Raw genomic sequence first — 21622 nt, 5'->3', positions numbered from 1 at the left:
TTAGAAATTAACATGAAAAGAAAAACACCAACTCTATTAAAAAATAGTATCTCCATGAATTTGATATCTATGATATATTACAATATGTTAATTTAGATACAAATGGAAGATAATAAACTTACAATGGAAATGATCCATCTAAAAAATTCCTTGCTCAATATGTAATAAACCTTTTACAATCAACATTATTAACTTCTTGATCGTACGATAATAAACCATATACAATTATCAGGTAAAATATTCCTATTTAATTAAACAACCCACTAGAAAAAATATATAAAAATAGACAAGTCGAACAATCTCAGTTTAAAAATTAGAGATGACCGTTGGGCCCAAACGCATACATCTCCAGATTTAAAAAATAAATAAAAAAATAATATGACCTGTGAAGCATGTATATATGTCACGATTACCATCATTGAAATTCTTTACTCGCGAAACTCAGCGAATCATTTATTGTGAAATTACTTACAAGTGCTGTTAAACATCTTCTCTGGCAGAATATCGGCTTCTTTCATCATCTCTGGCAGAATATTGGCTTATTTCTTAGTTGTAGATCGTTCGTCTGTATTTTTCTGTTTTTTTTTTCTTTTTTCGTTGTGGGTCTGTTTTGTTTTGCAGGATAGGAGGGCTATGAAATCCCCAAAGAAGGCTTTTAGGAGGACTGAGGAAAGGCAGAGACATCCCATGCAAGAAAATTCTAATGTAGGAAGTCATCTGATCAGGCGCAATGTAAGTATATATGTATTTTATGAGAGATGTCAATGATTTTTGGGCGCAGAAGGGAGACTAATGGCTGTGGTGATTGCAGAGTGATAGATTTATTCCCGATAGAGCTTCCATGGATTTGGATGTGGCTCGGGTGTCCCTGAATGATGAGGAAAAAGATTACAGTAGTTGCCCTGTTAGTCCTTGTGCCTCTAGAGAAGCTTACAGGAAACATCTCTCTGCAACAATGTTTCCCAAATCGAGGATTCTTGCTTTTCAAAACAAACCCCCTCCAGCACAAGAAGCCATTAACAATAGTACTCTTTACTCGTCTGCTCCTCCTCCTCCTTTTCAGCCCAAGTCCAGAACACATCGATACATTCCGCAGGTGAGAGATATTGGACCTTACCATTGTAGAGAACGAGTGAAAATTTACAATTTACAGTCATGGTTATATTCGCTTTCCTTATAAAGAAAATTATGTTTTAGTTTGCTGCTATAAGTAATTCTTGATTTTCCTGTTGAAATTTGTGACTGTAATGGTGATTTGTACAGTTGGGCGAGATTTCTTATTTCTTATTTCCTTCTTCTTTTTTCTTATTTGCTAAACCTTTCTTTATTAGCTAGTCCATGTCTGGACTCTGTTTTGTGCAAGGAAGTCAAGTCTCAATACCGTGGTTTTTAATCTTCTCTTAAAGGGTTTCTGATAAGATTTATGTTGTTATTACATTCACAGTGCCCGGAGAAGACTCTGGATGCTCCAGAGATTGTGGATGATTACTACTTGAATCTCATGGACTGGGGTGAAAAAAACATATTAGCCATAGCGCTTGGGGATACCGTGTACCTGTGGGATGCCTCCACGGGCCTTATTTCAGAGCTGGTGAGCATGACTGAGGAGGAGGGCCCTGTAACCAGCGTTAACTGGGCCTGTGATGGGAGACACATTGCAGTGGGTCTGAATAACTGCAACGTGCAGATATGGGACACAGAGAGCAATCGGCAGCTGAGGACATTGAAAGGGCACGCTGGAAGAGTGGGATCCCTGGCATGGAACCAGGCCCAACATTCAATTCTCACATCAGGCGGTCTAGACGCCAAGATTTTGAACCACGATGTTCGGATCCGGGAGCACATTGTGAATGCATATAGAGGGCATGAACAGGAGGTGTGTGGGTTGAAGTGGTCGGAGTCTGGGCAACAACTAGCCAGTGGAGGAAATGACAATCTGCTGCACATTTGGGACCAGAGGAGGAGCATGGCCACTCACCGTTTGGATGCCCACCAAGCTGCAGTAAAGGCATTGGCCTGGTGCCCATTCCAGAGCAATCTGTTGGCATCTGGAGGAGGAACTGCAGATAGGTGTATTAAAATGTGGAATACTCACACAGGTTCCTGCCTTAATTCTGTGGATACTGGCTCTCAGGTGTGTGCCCTCTTGTGGAGTAAGCACCAGAGAGAATTGCTCAGTTCTCATGGCTATAGCCAAAATCAACTCACTTTGTGGAAGTATCCTTCAATGACCAAAATGATTGATCTTACTGCCCACACTTCTAGAGTACTCTATCTAGCACAGGTAACTATACATTTACTTAACCAGTTTGTCTTCCACAATCACTTCTGAATAAAAATCTATGCATTTTGGTTCATACTCGGAAGATTTCTTGATACTTTTATTTGTTGATACAGTGAGATGAATATTAATTGCAAACAGTTTCATCGAGAAGCTTTCCGACTCTATCTTTTTTGTTTGTTTATTGTTGAATTAGCTACTAAAAGTAACAAGCTCTATATTTCTCAGAGTCCAGATGGGTACACAGTGGCTTCTGCAGCAGGAGATGAAACCCTCAGATTTTGGCAAGTATTCGGAGCTCCAGACACCCCAAAGAGCACTAGAACCAGTACAGCTATTGCCGGGGGGACTTTTAAAAAGTATCTTACTCACATTCGTTGAAGAAAATAGGAGACTAACACATCCTCAAGGGTCTCAGGTGCGCACCAATTTGTATATTTTGTTATTTTTTTGTCCATATTGTTTTCTCTTCTAACAATCTTTAGTGTAGCTCCTCTTTTAAGGCATTGACTGTCAATATCTATTGATGTCTGCCACAATATTACATTTCCTGGCATTTATAAACGCCGCCAGTTTAGTGGCAATTGGTTAGCTCAACAGCATTCTGCAGATGGTTATCAGGTTGTTTGTATTTTGTAAAAATTGAAGTATGATATCAAGCAGTGAATGATCCAACTGTAAGAATTCTTGTTTGTATTTTGTAAAAATTGAAGTATGCATTTTGTTATTTTTTTGTTAGTGTAGCTCCTCTTTTAAGGCATTGACTGCCAATATCTATTGATGCCTGCCACAATAATACTTTTCCTGGCGTTTATAAACGCCGCCAGTTTAGTGGCAATTGGTTAGCTCAACAGTATTCTGCAGATGGTTATCAGGTTGTTTGTATCTTGTAAAAATTGAAGTATGATATCAAGCAGTGAATTATCCAACTGTAAGAATTCTTGTTTGTATTTTGTAAAAATTGAAGATGATATCAAGCAGTGAATGATCCAACTGTAAGAATTATTCCAGGTTTCTAAGAAGGGCTGCTCTACAGTTATTGTTATATTTTTGACTTAATGTGCAGGACACGGAAAGAAACAAATGTTCTTTTTCTATGCAAATAGTGGGCAATGTATATTCAACCTATTTTAGGATATATATAACAATTAATATAACAGGTCTACATGAATGCAAACTGACACCTATCTTGAATGAATGAATGAATGATTTTACTAATGTTCACAAGATCGATCGGTCTATGGGACACGGAAATCACAGCCTAAGATAACTTCATAATCTTTTCCATGTCAGATCTCCTGCTATGAATCTTGACCAGAAAACTAGCAGTATGATTGATCTTTTCCTCGCCAAATAAATGATGCATGTTGTCACTTTTCAAGATGAACTTGTACTGAGCACAAATATCATCATAAGCCGTGCACTCAACTGAGAAAGTGCCATTCGGTCTCAATTGCACCCATCTCGCAAAACAAGCAAGTTCTCTCTTCCCATAGCTCTTTGGGCCTTTTCCACCTACCCGTTACACATTTGAGATGATGCGAACCTATCCTCAATTGAGCCACTAACAGCCTTGCCTTGCCTTTAATAACTGCTCCAAAGTATGCTTTCTCCCCATGATCCTATTGTGACCATTTCACACATCGCCCCATCAAAATGGGGACCCCCTTTTTTTTTTGAGTCCTAGCTGCTTAGTCTAGTCTCTCTCTCCTTTTGTAGAATGAAATGAGTAAGTTTGTAGGGTTTGGGTCCAGCTAAAGGTCTAAAGAAGTTGCTAGTAGCGACAATCCAAGAGTTCAAGGTTGTAAGTAGACTACATTGTTTTAGCTATCTTTAGTCGAAGTTGTTTCCAAGAGTTTTCATCTCAAAAGCTTGAAGGGAGAGAATGAATCAAGGTGATATGCAAATGAGCAGTTTTAAGACGTCAAATCACCTTAGTCTCCAAGCATCACACTTCATGTTGAGTAATAGATGAGCAAATTTTTCTGTTGAGTACATTGTTTGAGAATAGGTGTAAGTATGAGTTTGAGCGTTTGAATGAATTATTTCAAGGAGTGAATTCTTGTGCAATGTAATGGTCGATAAGCTCATTTGTAATCCGCCTCATCTCGAAGTCTTCCCTAGTTTTTTTTTAACTTCATGACTTGACAACTTGAAGAGAACTCATGAGTTAGAGATTTGGAGCGAATTTCATGTTTGAAAGGTTTGGAGCGAACTTCATGAATGAGGATATTGGAGCGAATTTGACTATTCAAGCATTCATGAACGAGGTTGGTAATAAAGGAATGAAGTGAAGGATTTGATAACACTTACTTCGTGATCAAACACTCAGGAGCGAACTTCACGAGTTGCACTTTTGGAGCGAATTTCCTACTTCATGAGTTGTACTTTTGGAGCGAAATTCATACTTCATGAGTTAAGATATTGGAGCGAGTTTCACCTTCAAAGCTTCATGAGTGAAATGAAAGATAAAGAGATGAAGGAAATTTGGAACTACTTACATCATGTTCAAGCATTCACAAGCGATATTTTTCTATTGAGTACATTGTTTGAGAATAGGTGTAAGTATGAGTTTGAGCGTTTGAATGAATTATTTCAAGGAGTGAATTCTTGTGCAATGTAATGGTCAATAAGCTCATTTGTAATCCGCCTCATCTCGAAGTGACAACTTGAAGCGAACTTCATGAGTTAGAGATTTGGAGCGAATTTCATGTTTGAAAGGTATGGAGCGAACTTCATGAATGAGGATATTGGAGTGAATTTCACTATTCAAGCATTCATGAACGAGGTTGGTAATAAAGGAATGAAGTGAAGGATTTGAGAACACTTACTTCGTGATCAAACACTTAGGAGTGAACTTCATGAGTTGCACTTTTGGAGCGAATTTCCTAATTCATGAGTTGTACTTTTGGAGCGAAATTCATACTTCACGAGTTAAGATATTGGAATGAGTTTCACCTTCAAAGCTTCATGAGCGAAATGAAAGATAAAGAGATGAAGGAAATTTGGAACTACTTACATCATGTTCAAGCATTCACAAGCGAACTTCATGACTTGACATCTTGGAGCGAACTTCATGAGTTGAGCTTTTGGAACGATTGAAGTAAGACTTCATGTGCACACCACTTAGAGCGAATTTCAAACACACTTCATGAGTTGATGATCTCAAGCGAACTACATGAATTGACGAGTTGGAGGCGACTTTCAAGTTGGAGACATATGAAGCGAACTTCATACTTCATGAATCAAGAAAGTGGAGTGAATTTCATGCAAAGCTGAACTTCATGAGCTAACAATTTGGAGCGAAATTCATGATCAAAGGTCGAGGAGCGAACTCAAGTATGAATGCACTTCATGAATTTGTATATTAAAGCGAACTTCATGATCAAAGGTAGAGGAGCGAACTCAAGTATGAATGCACTTCATGAATTTGTATATTAAAGCGAACTTCATGAGTTGGTGATTAGGAGTGAATTTCACATAAAATGCACTTCATGAGTTGACAAAATGGAGCGAAGTTCATATGATGTATTAAAATTAGCTAAACATGATTTTAGTGCCCAAAATAAAATTTGAAATTAATCAAGAGATGTAGGTCGGCCAAAGGTAATTTGTTATTTTGTTTTAATTTAGCCAAGTCGGCCTCCATAGGAAAATACATTAATTTCACCTTGATCGCCTATAAGAGAGGGTTTGAAATATTCATTTCAACATCAAATCAAATGAATTATTCCTTCTCTCTTGAGTGAATTTCATCAGCAGCCAGCAATCTGTAGCGAATTTTATCAACAGTCAGCGAATCTAGCAGTAAGAAGGCAAATTTACCACAAAAGAGCAGCAACAGCATCATCCGTTCAAGGTCAAATTTAGGCAGATTGGAGGGCGAATTTCATCCTCCAGCAGCAAAGGAATAAGGATACAACAAACTCTTGAGCATTAGCAGTCGCTTCATTAATTAGATTTTTAAGTTTAAGTTCTGAATTATTTAGGCTAATGTAAAATCAGGAGCAGGTCTGATTTGGGATTGATAGTCATTTTGTTAAAGTAAATTAGACCTTCTTAATGCATATAATGAATAGATCAGTCTTATTTACCAATCGATTTCACATTTAAAGTGAAAAACTCGTTTCATAGTTAAGTAAATAGGCTTCTTGCATCAGCACTACTTTAGCTTGCACATCTCTCATAGGTAAAAGATGGCGGCTCCTAAGCCAAACAAGACTCTTTCCCACCAAGCGCTCATCAAGGAAGATTTGAAGGGGAGTGCATTTGAAAGCAGGATCACGTCGAATTGGACCAAAGTAGGAGACACTAATCTCAAGAAATTTTACACCAAGAAGTTTCACCACCCATCATACATCAATGAACCTACAGCTATTGCCAAGAAGATGATCGAAAGTGGATTCATAAATGCAGCCGGCTTCCCTCCGTGCAATGCTACGAGCTCATTGTAGAATGTGATCAACACTATGACTCTGACTCAAGGAGAATTGTGGCAAAGGATGGGACAGTGCCCGCATATCTCTTGGAGACAGCAATCAGCGAGATATTCCATCTACCCGAGCCCAAGGACATGATCTACATAAGCTTGGAAGGAGGTAAATCAGCCTACGATGATGATCCAAATGCTTGTGCGAAGATCATCGACAAATTTTGGTTGAAGAAGAGTAGTGGAGGAAGAAGCAGATGGCCCGATAGACTCCATAGGATAGACTTCAATGATGAATACAGAGACTTCATCACCTTACTTCATCGATTGGTTGGTGCACCTAAGGCTTCATACTTTGAGGATTGGATGTTCTACTTCATTGAGACTGTTACCCATGACAAGAAGGCAATCAATTCGGCAAGACTCATCAGCAACAACATTGATAAACAGTTAAGGAGGCTAATGCACACCAGAACATTCTATATTATTCCATTGCGAGAAATTTTGAGTATCTGGGACTCGTGTACACGAGCATAGTTGGAAGGAGACCTGGACAGATTAAGGTATATGATTGTTATCCATAGCTTAAACATCCACCAAAACAACACTACAGGAGGGTGAATAATGCATTCACTATGCATATCACGAGGCAGTTTCGAGGTGGATCACAATAGAGACAATCTCTAGAAGCGCAGGCATTGGTAGACCAATGTGGTGCGTGGTTCATCTAGTTACTGAAGTTCATATACATCAAAGTTGAAGGATCTCCTCTTCCTCCCTACATGTTACTGCGGAACCCAACGAATAGAGTGGTGCTACTCGAGGTGGCGAGTCAATTATTGGCATACATCAAGGCATATAGACACAAGCATGGAGCCAATATTTCTTTTCCTATCACGCTTGGAGATTCCATTGAATCATGCCCATCCATTCATGCAACAGAAGATGCCGAGCAAGAATTAGCACCACATTCACTCAAGCCATTCACAACCATAGATTGTTTCGATCCATATGGTAATGTGAAAGAAGTCCTAGGAAGAAAGAATGGACACCGTTGGCATCTTGAAGATTATTGGATGAACGTTCAAAATGATGTGGAGATTAAAAAGATGTATTCCAGACTACCTCTCGATTTCATCAGGGAAGGCAAGTTGTTTCATGTAGCTGATGAAGTTCAAGACAGTGGTAAGTATCTCCAAGGAGCCTACGCCAAAGAAGATAAAGAGATCAAATTCAAATGGGAAGACATAGAAATTGATGACTTGAAAGAATTAATGAAGCCAGTCTTGGAGTACATTCGCATATGGATAGATGTACAACACCAGAAGTTGAAAAAGCAGAATATACAATCAACATTCCACTTAGAAGAAAGGGCAAATGATGAAGTTGAAGCTAGTGCAAGTGGGAGCGCACCTCAATCATCTCAGTCAAGAGGATCAAAGAGAAAGGAAGATCATGGTGAAAAGGAACCCTCAAAGAATAAGCATAAATCAAGTGCAAGTCATCCTTCCTCCAGACAAGAAGAAAAAAGGATGGAAAAGGAGTTGAGTCAAGGAGCCAATGAATCAGTAGAGTCTACAGTTCACAATGATAAAGGCAAAGAAAAAGCATCTCAAGAATAAGAAGATCTCACTCATCTCAATCAAGAGATCGAAGAAGGCGGAGACGATAACAATGAAACTAGTTCACGACCTAGAGATGAACAAATGTGCGAAGGAGCACAAATTCAAGAAGGAAGATTTTCTATTCTGGAGTTGTTAAAAGAAAGATTAGCTCAAGAGGTGATAGTGGTTGAAGAAGAACAAACATATGATATAGCAAGCCTTCTAAGCCAAACTTGAGAAGGCATTGAGAAGAGGTATCAGAGCCCATGTTGCAAACACTGGGATCTCTGGTTTCGTTGTGCCCTTATTTGTTGTGAGGTGTATCGACCTTATGTGCATGCTTGTCCTCCCTTGTGTATGTGAGTAATTGAGCAGACCTTAACTTGTGTGTAACACGTGTGTTCACGCCTTGTTTTCACCTCCTTGATGTTGGTGTTTTTGAGTGATTATATGTGCTTTTTGTGCTTATTGATGTCTTCGTCTACGATTACTCATATTCTGAAAGAGAATCGTATGTACCTTCCTTATTGAGTCTTGTACTCTTTAGACTAATCCATTTGGGTTGGTCAGTGCTTGTCTTGAATCTGAAAGTGCGAATCGTGCTTGTTTAAGATTATGATCTAGCTTAGTGTTGTCCACTTGAAGGACTAGTATGGTAAATATTGAATGCTTATCTTGTAGCAAATTGAATGAGTATGACCACTCCTCTCTCTCTCCTCCTAGAAATTAAAATGTTTGGGATGTGTGTAATTATCTCTGATTTGAGTTTTTTGTATTTTGCGAGAGAAAGGTTGTGACTTCTTGAACCCTTGTGTGAGCCTTAGGATGCTTATGTTTTTAGATTATTAAAGGGTTATGGGTTTAAAAGTTTATTTTGGTAATTGGGAGAAAACTGTATGTTTACATTAAAGAATTCTCCATGTGTTTTGTAGGAGTAACATAATTAAATTCTATCTTAGTAAGGTGCATTAATATGCAAATAGTTGAATTATGTGAAACTGCTTGGTTTGTAGAAGAAGTATTAAAGGGAGCATGTTATTGTAGCTTCGAGAGAGTATTAATGTGTTCCCCGAAAGATTGTTTTATGTATTTCATTAAACTAATTGATTGAGGATCTATTTTAGTAATGCTCCATTGAACTTGCTTTTGGGTATATGTAATCACCTTATTATGTTTTGAATGTGCAAATGAAAAGCTTGTTTGATGTGCATGCATTAATATGTTTTATTTGGGTGATAACTCCTCGCTTACCTTTTGATCATAATGTGATTTTCTATAATAGGTTGCAAATTATGACATGTGTCTATATTGTATTAAGAATAAGTGAGTGTTTTCAAGAGGTCTGGTATTATCGAAAAGATTGCCTGTTTTGATCTTTGTGTTTTTTTTTTAAAACTAGAACATTTCGTTGCAACCATAATAATTGGAAATGTCATGTTAGGCTGTTTGGCATCCTTCTAAAACGGTAGCAAAATGAAAACAGTGCAATTGAAATGATAGGCTTATAGTGAGAAATTTTATAATGTAGTGTGATCTGTTGATCTTGCGTTTTTGTAGGAAACAGTTTGATTATCAAACTCTCTTTCCCTTCTCTTTGCCTAGATTATAAATTTTTTTAGAAATGATGTTAAAGGATGCATTAATTTAAATAGAATGTTTATAAAACATGTGAAATTGTACTATTGCATTTTGGCTTCATATTGAAAGATGAAAGTCCTCTTTGGGAAAAGAATTTGCATAGCTAGTAATTTAGTTACGAATGCTTAGTGAGATTCGAGAAAGATATAGGAATGATGTTATTTCCTTATGTAATTGTGAACTGTTAATAATTTCAGTACATGTTTCTAGAATAAGCTTGATTCAGTTATTCATGTGGGGAGCATAATTAAAATCTTCCTTGAATAGATGTCAACGTACGGAAAAGTACTCCCCGTAAATGTGACTAAACCAGTACTGGTGTATTCGTGTGTATTGTAAGAAACCAGTACTTATTATATGTGCCCATGGATTGGTGAAGTAATCAACCATGGAGGATATGTTGCTTATGAGTATGGGAAACCATACTGTTTATGTGATGTTGCTTATTTGTTTCCCTACTGAGTACCAAACCTCGGGTTGTGGGTAACTCAGTATGTTAAGGGGTAGTATTCGAAGTAACCGTTCCTTGAATAGTATGGATTGGCATACGAGTAATGTTGGCGCGAAGCGACTTTAGCTTCTCTACTTCGAGGAATGATATAGTTGTACTATTAAACTGTATCAAAGGTGTACTCAATACTTTCCCTTTTGATGAATCTATTTATAGGTTTATATGTGACAGCCTATTCCTCTCCTTTATTTGAGCATATTGATGGTGATTCTTGTGTATAGTGATGGTGTAATTTGGAGGATCCTTTGCCTTGTCTTCATGAAAGGTAGGTTTATCCACATGAGCTGCCAGTTAGTACGTGTTGGTGGGCATGTGGGTGGACCCTAGTCATGTATACCTCTGGCTACGACGAGTATCCTTCTAGATACGCCGCTATGCGGGACGTGACCTGCGCGTGCTTGTTTCCTCTAGGTACACTACCATGCGGGATTTCTCCGCTTGGGGTATTGCCATGCCACGTGACGACGTGATGTGGGGTGATGTCGAGGTGCACACCACCATGCCATGTGGGTAGTGTGACTATGTCGCACCACATGATGAGCTACTGCAATAGCTAGTCAGTTGTTCCTTCCTTCCTCGTTGGTGGCTAGACGCTAGTCACATAGTGGTGTTATGTGCAGTTGTGATATTCTTATTATTTCTTTGGGGATCAGCAATTTATTTTACTTTGACTTTGAAGGTTTAGCCATGAGCTTGTGATCTTTTGCACTTTTGATTTGGTGTTGCAATTCCGGATTATTTTCTTGCCTTACTGTTGGAATTGATGATTTATTATCTTTATTCATCTGTACTTTTGTGGCTAAACTGGTTTATCCTTATTGTTTTCGTATGCTGGTCTTGTGTTGAAATGTGAAATTCCTCTCCAAAGACGTATGATACGGACTTGGTAGAGTGTGTACGAGGAAGTGGACGTAAGGAACCTTGAGGATGGGGGTATGTGAGGCTATGATGCAGCTAGGATCCACTACCTACCTATGTGTGGTGACTATCTCTTGGAGGCTAACCACCTTGCTCAACAAGGGATATTCACAAAGGTCTTGTATGGAAGGTAGCACCGCTATGGTGTGCCTAGCACCATCGAGCCTTGAGTGAGATATTGGATATTTATGATCATATTGTTGTTCTGAGATCAGGCATAGAGATGCTGATCGTACATGTTATCTTTGACCGAGCATTAGACATGCTCACATATGGCCTTTGAGTTGTGCATTCCAGTTATGTGGATGGTTATTATGTGTATCATGGAGTAAATTGTGTTAACTTGTCACTATGTTATGGGACATAGTCTTTGGAAAGGTTTTCTTATGCCTGGCAAGTGTAAACAATTGAGTTATTTGCGTTGCTCTTATTTCATGAAAGTTAATTTGGTTGTAGAAATTGATATTTGAAGCTAGTTCTATGTGATAAAGTTTTATGAAAAAGATGGATTGGTAAAAGAAATTGATCATGATGACATGTTTTCTTGTCATTTTTGGTAGATGATTATGGTAATTGTTGTTTACCTCTTTGTAATGCTTTAATTTGGTGTAATGAAAGAGAGAAGATTCTTATTTCTCTACTATGATTGTGGATAATTCCTAGAACGTTATAAGAAATGTATGTATTTAGATGTATCTTGCCAATGGGTAATGGCATTCGTAAAGGATTTTGCAATAATATTTCATTTATTTATGGAAAGATTCCTACGTGCAATTTAATATTTGTTGAATGAGTTTCAGGGCTTATGCATGCGATATGTTCTCCATCTAGCCTTACGACTTCCAGGAGTAAGTCGGAACCTAGGGGGGAAGAATGTAGTACCCCTGCCCTAATCAATTTCCAATCTCGGTTTAATCTTGGTTAGTTTATCATAATATAATGATTATAGTCAGATGTGTTGATTTAGTGCATATCCGTTAATGTGGTTTTCGCATCAGTTGTATGCAAGTTGTTTAGTGTTCCTATTTCATGGTATTAATATCGGGCTAACGCTTTCATTAAGTTTATATATGTATGCATGTATGACTCTTGGTTGCAGGAGATTTCAAGTACAACATCGCATGAGTGCAAGGTTTGAGTGTACCTCTTTAATCCTTAGAGTTGGATTAGGTGGTCGTAAGACCCTAGTTGACCATAGTCGTGCTCAAGTGAGCATCGTCAGTCATCGTCGGTATTCCCTTTTTGTTTGGGTTTGCGAGTCATCTGTCTGGTTGACCTTCTTGGTTTGTGTGTTTGGTGTGTATGGTTAAATTGAGTAATTTAGTCCCTAGTATTTAATTTGATTAAATATGTGTTCGTGCATTAAAGATTAATAGACTAAATTAAACAGGGTTTCATTATGCGATTATCGTTAATATTGAATTGCTCGTGTCAGTTTAGGAGCAAGTTAAATTACATGGTTGATTTTAAATATTAAATGCATTTTGTATATGCTGTTGAAAAAGAAAGTTTTGTATTTAATTGCAATAGAATTAATTGTATTCTGTTGGCTTTTTAAATTAGAAAGGTTAATTTCAGTTAATTGAAGAAATCAATTTTAGATTGAAAAACAAGTAAATATATTGATATAGTTGGAAAATAAAGATTTTTGTGATTTATTTTAAATAAAAATTTTAAATCCAAAAATGAGATTTTTGGTCAAACTTTTCCTTATAACCTAGACTTTTGGAAAATATTGAGGATTGAATTTTTTGGAAAAAAAAAAAAAATTTGGAAAAATATTTTAGGATGATTTTGGGGAAGAATTTGGGGAATTTCTGGTGGAAGGATTTTGGGTATTTTTGCAGGTGGAACTCATCTTCAACACCTCCAGGATAGCATTCAAGGTTGGTATTTTGGTTAATCCTTTGTTCTTTTTTGTTGAATTTGCTTGAATTTAAAGGAGCTTCCTGTGTGTGTAGCTGCCCTTCTTTCTTTAAGAAAACCCCTTCATTTTGGAAATGAATTGAACAATTAATTTTGCATTGAATCCTTTGTTTCATGGATGCAAATCCATTTCTTCATTTTGAAAAAGAAATGATGGGTTAAATTTAAAGTGCTGTGTGTAAATAGGATTTGTAAGAAATCCAAAATTCCTCCAATGAATCCTGCAATTTGGTTTATAGATTGTTAAATTAGTTGTGGGAATGAAAATGTTTTGTTTTAAATTGATTAAATTCATTTTCTGTTTTGTCTCAGAAAATTTCTGAGTATATTTCATTTGGGGTTTGGTTTGAGATTTTTTTTGTTAAAAAAAAATGTTTATTTATGCCTGAGGGATTTGAAATGAAAATTATTTCCCAGAAATTAACTGAGAATTTTTTGTGTCTGTTCATTCTGTGAGGGCAGAATTGTTTAAATTTATAAAAAAAAATTCAAAATTTAAATCAACCAAAAAAAAAAAAACATTTTTATTGTTTTACGTGAGGTGCGGGAACCAAGGCTCAACCCCAACCTCACGCTTGGGCTGCCAAAAGCCAAGGCTTTGGGGACATCCCTTCCCAAAGGAAAGGGGAACCACATGGGTTTCCCCTTACCCTTTTTAAAAGAAAAGAAAGTTTCTTTTTATTATTATTACTTGTAAATTAATGTATATTATTAATAATATTTTAATTTTTAATTACTAATTAATATATATATATATATATAGTAGTGAATTATAATTAATGAGTATTATTAATTATATATTAATTATCTTTATTAATTAATGTATATTTTTTTTAAATATATATTAATTGCGGTTGAATTATGAATTTATAAATTATGGTATATATAGTTAGAGATATATATACTAATTATTATTTTAGGTTTGTATATTTGTTTAAATATATGCAAGGAAATATTTTGGGTAATTTGAGAGATGTTTATCTATTTTTGGTTTCTTTAAATGTATATTTCCTTAATATGAAGAGAGTAACTTGGTTCTAGAAAAAAATGAATTTTGAGAAATTGTTTCCGACCCAGTGTGAGAATGATGTTTTATTTTGATGAATAAATATCATATTTTAATTGATTTATGTTTATTTATTTATATTCATGTGAATTTGGTTTGAAAACTCATGATGACGTATTTATGTAGTTTTATGATGTGAATGAACTTTACTGAGTTAGAAACCATGAACGACCTGTGCCTAGGCAAGGTAGACAAATTGCAATCAAACTTAGATCAATTAGAAAATTGGATCGATTTTAATGTTTAAATCAATATGGAAAAAGATTGTCTTTCTTTCGGTTATTGCCTATGCGAGTTTAATTTCTGTATTCGCTTTGGCTTCAGTAATGGCAAGCCTTGCTTTGTTTGATTGGACCCTGTCGTATGGTTGATTTGGGTACCTGTTTCTGTCCTCGGTCTCGAGTTGACTGTTATTTTGTTGTGGTGTTGTATTGGTCATATCCTTTATGTGGGTGTCGAATAATGATTCATGGTTGACCATAGTTGGTCAGGTCTTTGGTTAGAGTACCGTCAGTAAGTGTACCTCTTTTGAGTCGTGTTTGACCAAATGGTTGTTCCCTCCTTTTTGAATTCCGTTGGCTTGACCATGTGTGTCCTTGATGTCTGAGGTCGCTTGAGTATAGTCTAGTGTCGTATGGGAAAGTGGCTGCTGGGTAACCCATTGAAAGTGAGTTTAATAAGTGATAACCTAACAGTAGGTTAGAATGTTAATCTCTAAGTAAGATAATTGTGCCTCACACATGAGACGAGTGCTAACACAGACTCGACATGCTATGAGAAGGCCTGAAATGGCAAACCATCATCCTTGTCTTCACGAGAGGATGTGTGGGTCCGCATGAGGCTTGGATGGGCTGGAGGTTCGGATTAGGTTGCCAGGGTAACCCAGTGTATGGGGCCGGAACCTATGAAGACCTACCAGGGTAGCCATACCAGGTTGTGTGATGACACTTGTCCCTACGTTCGCTAGTGTGTTGTCATATTGTCCTGTTAGGAGCACGTTTGTGGGTCGTCCTATTGTCTATCCCCTTGTGAGTACCGAGTTGCATGTTAGACCTTGGGTGGTGATTACTCAGTTTTGTGGATGCTCTAATGGACCTTGGTATTAGCTTCGATTGTTGTTCAGCTGGATCCTTTCCTTTTCAAGGATCCTTTATGTATTTATTGACCGATGCGGTCGCTTGTATATTGTTTATGTTTCGCCTTGATGGCAGGATTGTAAATTATGAGAACCTCATGTATTCTTAACTTTATTAATTATCAGAGGGGTCTTGCAGTTGAGAAGACCCGGAGATGTAGCCCTTTAGGGGTGAACTCCGAGATCATCTTGGTGTTATGTGATGCTTTTATTCTTATATTTCATGTTTAGTGTTAGCATGCATGAATGCCATTTTGATCAAATGCATAAGTGGTTTAGATGAGATTTATCGTAGATGCATGTATGTAATCATCTTTTAAAATGCAATAAATTGGAATATGAAAGAATGTAACTTAGAGTAATGGAATCTATTCAGCTGTTGTTAAGGAAATTAAATATGCATGGAAAGATCTCATATGTTTATGATAAAATTCTAGTGTGTTAGAATATTAGATGCATGGCTTATATTTTAATGAAAAGCTTGAATGAAGATTATGAATAGATCTTAATGGATGAATCTTGTCTCGTGATTTATATATTTCCATCTTCTGAAAGAAATTATCCTTGTTTAAGAATTATCTCATTTTTAAGATAATCAGCTTATTGGATTAATTGAGAGTGTTAAGTTAAATGTGTAATTAAATAATCTCGTTTGGAAACTCTTTAGGTGTTAGTTGATCTCTTCCACTATGTAATCTGAATCTTTGATATCTCGTTGTATCTTAATGTTGTGTTTATCTTAAAAAAAAAATTATTGCACTCTATTCTTGTGTTATGGCTTAATCCCTTCGGGGTTTCCTGGCGGGGCATTACAAGAGGAAAGCTACGAAGATGTCAAAGCTGATTAGAGATGATTCGGGATCAAGAAAGTTGCAAGTAGCCACTCCAAGAGTTGAGGAGTACGAAGGAGAGATCACAGCTGATGAGTCTGACATGGAGACTATTGATTTGGGTCTACTCACCTCTGAGCAAGCTATAGGTGATGCAATTGATTCATTGAAAGTAGTCAATGACATGTTGAGAGCTGAAATAGAAAAGAATAGAAGATTGGAAATGGAAATAAATGCGTGGAGGGCTTATGTCCAGCAATTTCAACAACCATTGAGGCATCAGAGTCCAGCAGCCACACCACCTCCCTTGCTTCCTCTAGAATTAGTTGATCATATGGAGAAGATGAGGAACTCCGCACCATTGATGGATGCATGGATAGAGGATTCATATACTAGATTTAGCAAATTCATGAAGGAAATAATGAAGATACTCAAGATGGTCATAAAAGTCCTTGGGAGAACTAATGTTCTCATAGAAGCCTCCAAAGCATTTGCTCATGCTAGAGATATCATCATTCTAGTACTTCAAGTAATCAGGAAAACACCGAGGGAAGTCTTATCAAGAGAAAAGATAAGGAGAGAAGGAACAACACCTAACCATTTTACAATGGAGTAGCTTACTTCACATGAAGAAGATCATCTTTGAGGAGATTGGAAATGGGTGTAGTCAAGTTCAAGATGATATGCACTGAATCCATGATAAGATAGTAGAAGTAGCACATATTGTTTTGGAAAGAAAGATTGATCTCGGAATGATTATAGAAGCTAAGGAGTTGGAGGAAAAAATAAGAGCTATCTTCCATGGGACTGATGGAATGATCACCAAGGAACAGTTGAATAATATGCTCGAGTTCGTAGTCTTAGCAAGCAAAACTCAAGAACTCGAAGCTAAATGGGAGGATGTCATTGCCAAAGCTTTCAATGAGGTCATGCACATGGAGGAGCAATTGAATTCTCTACCTGAGATCTTGATACGGAGATAGATGATATGGTGACCTAATTCATCGAATATGCCAAGAAGGAACGTGACAAAGAGAGCCAGATTCTAGAAGATAGTTTGTTATGATCCCACTTAGCATTTCATTTTCCTATTGGAGGATGCTTCCTCGATTTTCATGTCAACACATGCTATTTTCTCATTGGTTGATTTTGTAGCAATGTTTATCTAGATAGGGTTTCATTTGTATCAAACCCTAATTAGGGTATAGGTGGCAAGATCTTGGCCCTTGATCTTCATTCGATCTCGGCCCTTCATTGTATTTGGGAGTTCTATATAAACTCTACTCATTTCATTTGTAAAGGTTAATAGAATAGGATAAGATTAAGAGCAATAGGAGAGAAATAGGCTAAGGTGATAGAATAGTGACAAGAGAAAGACTTGAAGAATTGTTGTTGTTTGGCTATTGGATAAATAAAACATTGAAGTTATGGTGTTTTTATTCAATCCTTGAAGTCTATTGCGTGGTTCTTTATCTTCTCAAGTCAATCTTTGATGTTAGTTTAAGCATTAGATTAAATAATGGAATGTTGCACTTGATATATTGTGAAGCTCGTTATCCATACCACTAGCTTCTTGTTGATTGTAAGATAGCCTTGTGTGGTCAACTGGAACCTTTAAAGTTGTTTAAGTTCGATTATTGCTCAATCATCGATATGCATTCAACTAATGGTGTCTATGATTAGTAGTGATTTGAAAATCTCCAAACATCCTTAGAAGATTGCACTAGTTCTAGTGGAGTTGTTCATGTATGGCGATACTATGACTAGTTGAGTTTCACTTGTGTCATTCTTCATCCATTCATTTTTAGGATAGCTTAGAACCTCTTTAAACCTCTATCTTTTGCCATTTTCTTTGGATAATCATTCAGTAGTATTAGGAAGAAACTTCATTGCATATCATTCGCAATGTCCTGCATGAAACCTTTTGTAACCACAAATGCCCCTTGATGAAATAACAATTACAACGACCAACGAAACTTATCCACACGTAGTGACCCTACATCCATGAACCTTGGGGTCTATCCATGAACCTTGGGGTCTTCTCGAATGATCCTTAAGCTAATCTTCAGCATCCTAGAGATTTTGTTCAAGAGAGGATAAGATACTTAAGGTATTTTATTTTGTGTTTGCGTGTGCCTAAAAATACATCAACAAAATTGGCGCTAGGAGGGGGGTTGCTTTGCTGAAGTAAAAGATTTATGGTAGATCACGATGCAAAATGGTATTGCCTGAAGAATATCTCATTTTAGGTGAACAACAAGATATCATCTCACAGTTGAACACTCTTTCTTGGAGAGACCAAAGAAGTCACGTTGAATTCCGACAAGAGTCGTAATTGATAAAGAAGAACATTTGGGAAATCTACTTTCAGTCATCATCATTTCTAGAGCAAGAAATACCAAGAATCTACCGGATTCCAATCAACAAAGAAGAAACTGAAGTTAGACCAAAGGTTGTTGTGTTGACTATGAATCACTATGGTGCTACCTACTCCTGCTAGAAGAGGCGAACCTGCTAGAGAAGGTGAATTCAGACAACCAAGCTTAGGAGACGAAAGAGATATTATAGCCAGTTTGAACAACCTTGCTTGGGAAGTGAAAACAAGTGCACCACAATACATTGGAGTAACTTTTGTGTTGGACAAAGAAGAAGAAATAGTGGATAGAATTGAAGCTCAAGTTGAGAGAGATTTGGTCACCCAAAGATTGCAAGATCGTGTTGCTCCCAAATAAGTCATTAAGAAACAAGCTTAAATCAAGGGATCGTCATTTTCAATGGTATTGCCACATAGAGGATTGGATGAAGTAGTACAAACTTGGAATTAGGCAACGTGCAAGAAGAAATCCTCTTAGGATTGAACGACCTAGCTTGGAGAGTCAGGAGAAGTGAAGGAGAGTACACAAGAATCCAAATTTTGCTAGACCGAGAAGAAGCAAAAGCTGAAAGAATTCGAAGAGTTGTCGCAAGAGCCCTTTTCAATCAACAAAATCCACTGTGAGTTTGAAAGGATAATCACTTCACGCTGGAGCGTATAGGTTCTTTCTCACCTGAGAAACACCAAAGGATATTGAGATCTATCCTAGGAGAAAAGGAGCTCACTGAATTGCAGTTCACTTCAAGATCAAAACACGCAAAGAAAGGAGAAGCATCAAGAGAAACTGTATTGAGAATACAAGATCTAACTAGTTCATCTAATCAAACCAATTCATCTCAAACTCCATCACTCCAGGAGCAAGTTCAAGTTGCAATTCAGACGAGTATTCAAGCAATCACACAATCAGTAAGTCAAGCAAGTTCTACTTTGACAAGTTCTCATTCTACGTCATCAAGCTGCCAATCAACATCGCGAGCAAGCTCTCAGTCGGCCACCCAATCAAGTTCACAAGGAGAAGGAAGTAAGATCTCCCAACAAGCACCTCGCCCTCCTCCTCTTCATGCGTTCAATGGAGCTACGTGGCTGGTCAACAATCCATCCCCACTGGAATTTGCAGTATATCATGAAATGTTGAAAAATCCGGAGAATTTCTGCCCTAAGTTCAATGCAAATGATTTCAATCGGACAACAGAAGATCACATCAAGATGTTTGAAGACCTCCTACACAATAGGCAAATTGAATATGGAGATGTAGCATGTAGACTTTTCCCGTACTCACTAGGAGAGGAGGCATACTTCTGGTTCATTCATCTACCTATAGGATCAATTAGAACATGGGATGCGATGAAAGATGCATTCATTGCAAAGTTTGGTATTCCAACCACTCCTGTTGAGTTGTATAGACAATTCGTGGAAATCAAAAGAAGAGAACATGAGCCTATCACCTCTTTTAATAACTGGTTTCATAGAGCTTACACGATGCTGCGATCTTCCTATCTCATCGTGGATGGAAGAGAAATTTACTATGGGGCCTTGGATCATTTGACTTCTATGTTCGTAAGAGCCTTCCTTGCACCAAATGATTTGAATGCAACATATACAAAGGCTATCAAAGTGAGCAAGAATATGGGGGAAAACATCACTGGACCATTGCTTCACATAGGACCTACCGTGACACCTAATCAAATGCAAGCTATAAATCAAGCCTTGATGCATCAAACTCCATTCCTAAATGCAATTCCGCAAGTAACATATCCTAGCATGCAACCATCTAACCAATTGGTACTTCACCTAGGAGTCACACTCTCTCAAGCTCCACCAGCACATCCAGTCTACCTGCAAAATGCATCAACATCCACAAGAACACAGGAAGAAAAGGATGAGATGAACGAACTAATTGAACAAGTCAAGAAGTTATCTACCAAAGTGACGTATTAAGAAATCAAAATAATCAGTTGCAAAACATGCAAAGGAGTAATCAAAATTATCAAGCAAACAATCAAAATTATCAATGAGGTAATAATCAAGGATTCAGGAGTAACAACCAAGGATATCAAAGAAGAACATGGAATACAACTCCTAACAATGGAAATGTAGTTTCACCGCTAGATAATCCACCTAGCTCGCAAAATCAAGAAAATCGTCCAACTGACAAAGTATTCTTAGCAGAAGCAGCATTGTCTAGTTGGTGTCGATTACATAATACAAATCAACACTCGGAGCTCCAATGCCCTCAATTCAAGATAGCTGCTGACATATTTCAACAGGAGATGTGCAACACAGTGGCACTTGAAAATCCTCCAACAACAAGCTATGAAATGGTTCCTACAGCGCGATATGAAATGGTTCCTACAACGCGATATGATCAAGCATTAGTTGTTGAAAGCTACAAGCCTGCTTTTGCATGCTTAGAGGATCAATATCCCAAAGCTCCAATGGTGCCACCAGGTTCTCCATTTCCACCTGCTTTTGCAAACGGACCCTTTGAAGACTCAAAATATGTCTTTCCTCCTCTCAACAACAGTGTCATAGTTGAAGGCATAAAAGTACATACACTGCAACAATCATTGGGAAATCAAGGAACAAAAGTATATCAGAGGAATCATAGAAATCAAGATCCATTGACAATGTCAATTCCTCTGAACAATGCCAACAATGTTCCAAGCTATCCACAAGATGCATCAGAATATAGACAAAGGAACATCCCTTCTCCTCCCAGGGACGAATTGAAGAAACTCAGCCTATGTGTGCTCGAGGAGTTCAAGAAGGTCAAAGTCAACCTATCATTATTTGAGTTGATGAAGTTACCTGAAATTAGGGAAACATTGGTCAACAACTTGAGTGATGCCACAACAACAAGGCCAAACAATCATAACACTTCCAACACTTCAAGGGGAACAACCAACATTC

At 37.4% G+C, this 21622-nt stretch overlaps 1 protein-coding gene across 1 annotated transcript; it reads left to right on the top strand.

Annotated features, from left to right (window-relative positions):
* The first annotated feature begins 446 nt into the window (after positions 1-446).
* LOC131065598 (cell division cycle 20.2, cofactor of APC complex) lies at positions 447-2872 on the top strand. Its single transcript, XM_059207622.1, has 4 exons — positions 447-732; positions 812-1096; positions 1445-2284; positions 2510-2872. Exons 1-4 carry the CDS (start codon positions 634-636, stop codon positions 2660-2662), a joined length of 1377 nt encoding a protein of 458 aa, XP_059063605.1. The 5' UTR covers positions 447-633; the 3' UTR covers positions 2663-2872.
* Positions 2873-21622: the final 18750 nt, after the last annotated feature.

The sequence above is a fragment of the Cryptomeria japonica genome, chromosome 7, assembly GCF_030272615.1.
Source record: "Cryptomeria japonica chromosome 7, Sugi_1.0, whole genome shotgun sequence".
Taxonomy (NCBI): Eukaryota; Viridiplantae; Streptophyta; class Pinopsida; order Cupressales; family Cupressaceae; genus Cryptomeria; species Cryptomeria japonica.
The sequence above is the reverse complement of the archived record's forward strand: the minus strand, read 5'-3'. Positions and strand labels throughout refer to the sequence as shown.

Bases quoted from the DNA above. Each gene is read 5' to 3' on its own strand.
- LOC131065598 (XM_059207622.1), top strand. From the start codon at position 634: ATGAAATCCCCAAAGAAGGCTTTTAGGAGGACTGAGGAAAGGCAGAGA. The intron at 733-811 runs GTAAGTATATAT...TGGTGATTGCAG, and splicing joins GTCATCTGATCAGGCGCAAT to AGTGATAGATTTATTCCCGA. The intron at 2,285-2,509 runs GTAACTATACAT...TATATTTCTCAG, and splicing joins GAGTACTCTATCTAGCACAG to AGTCCAGATGGGTACACAGT.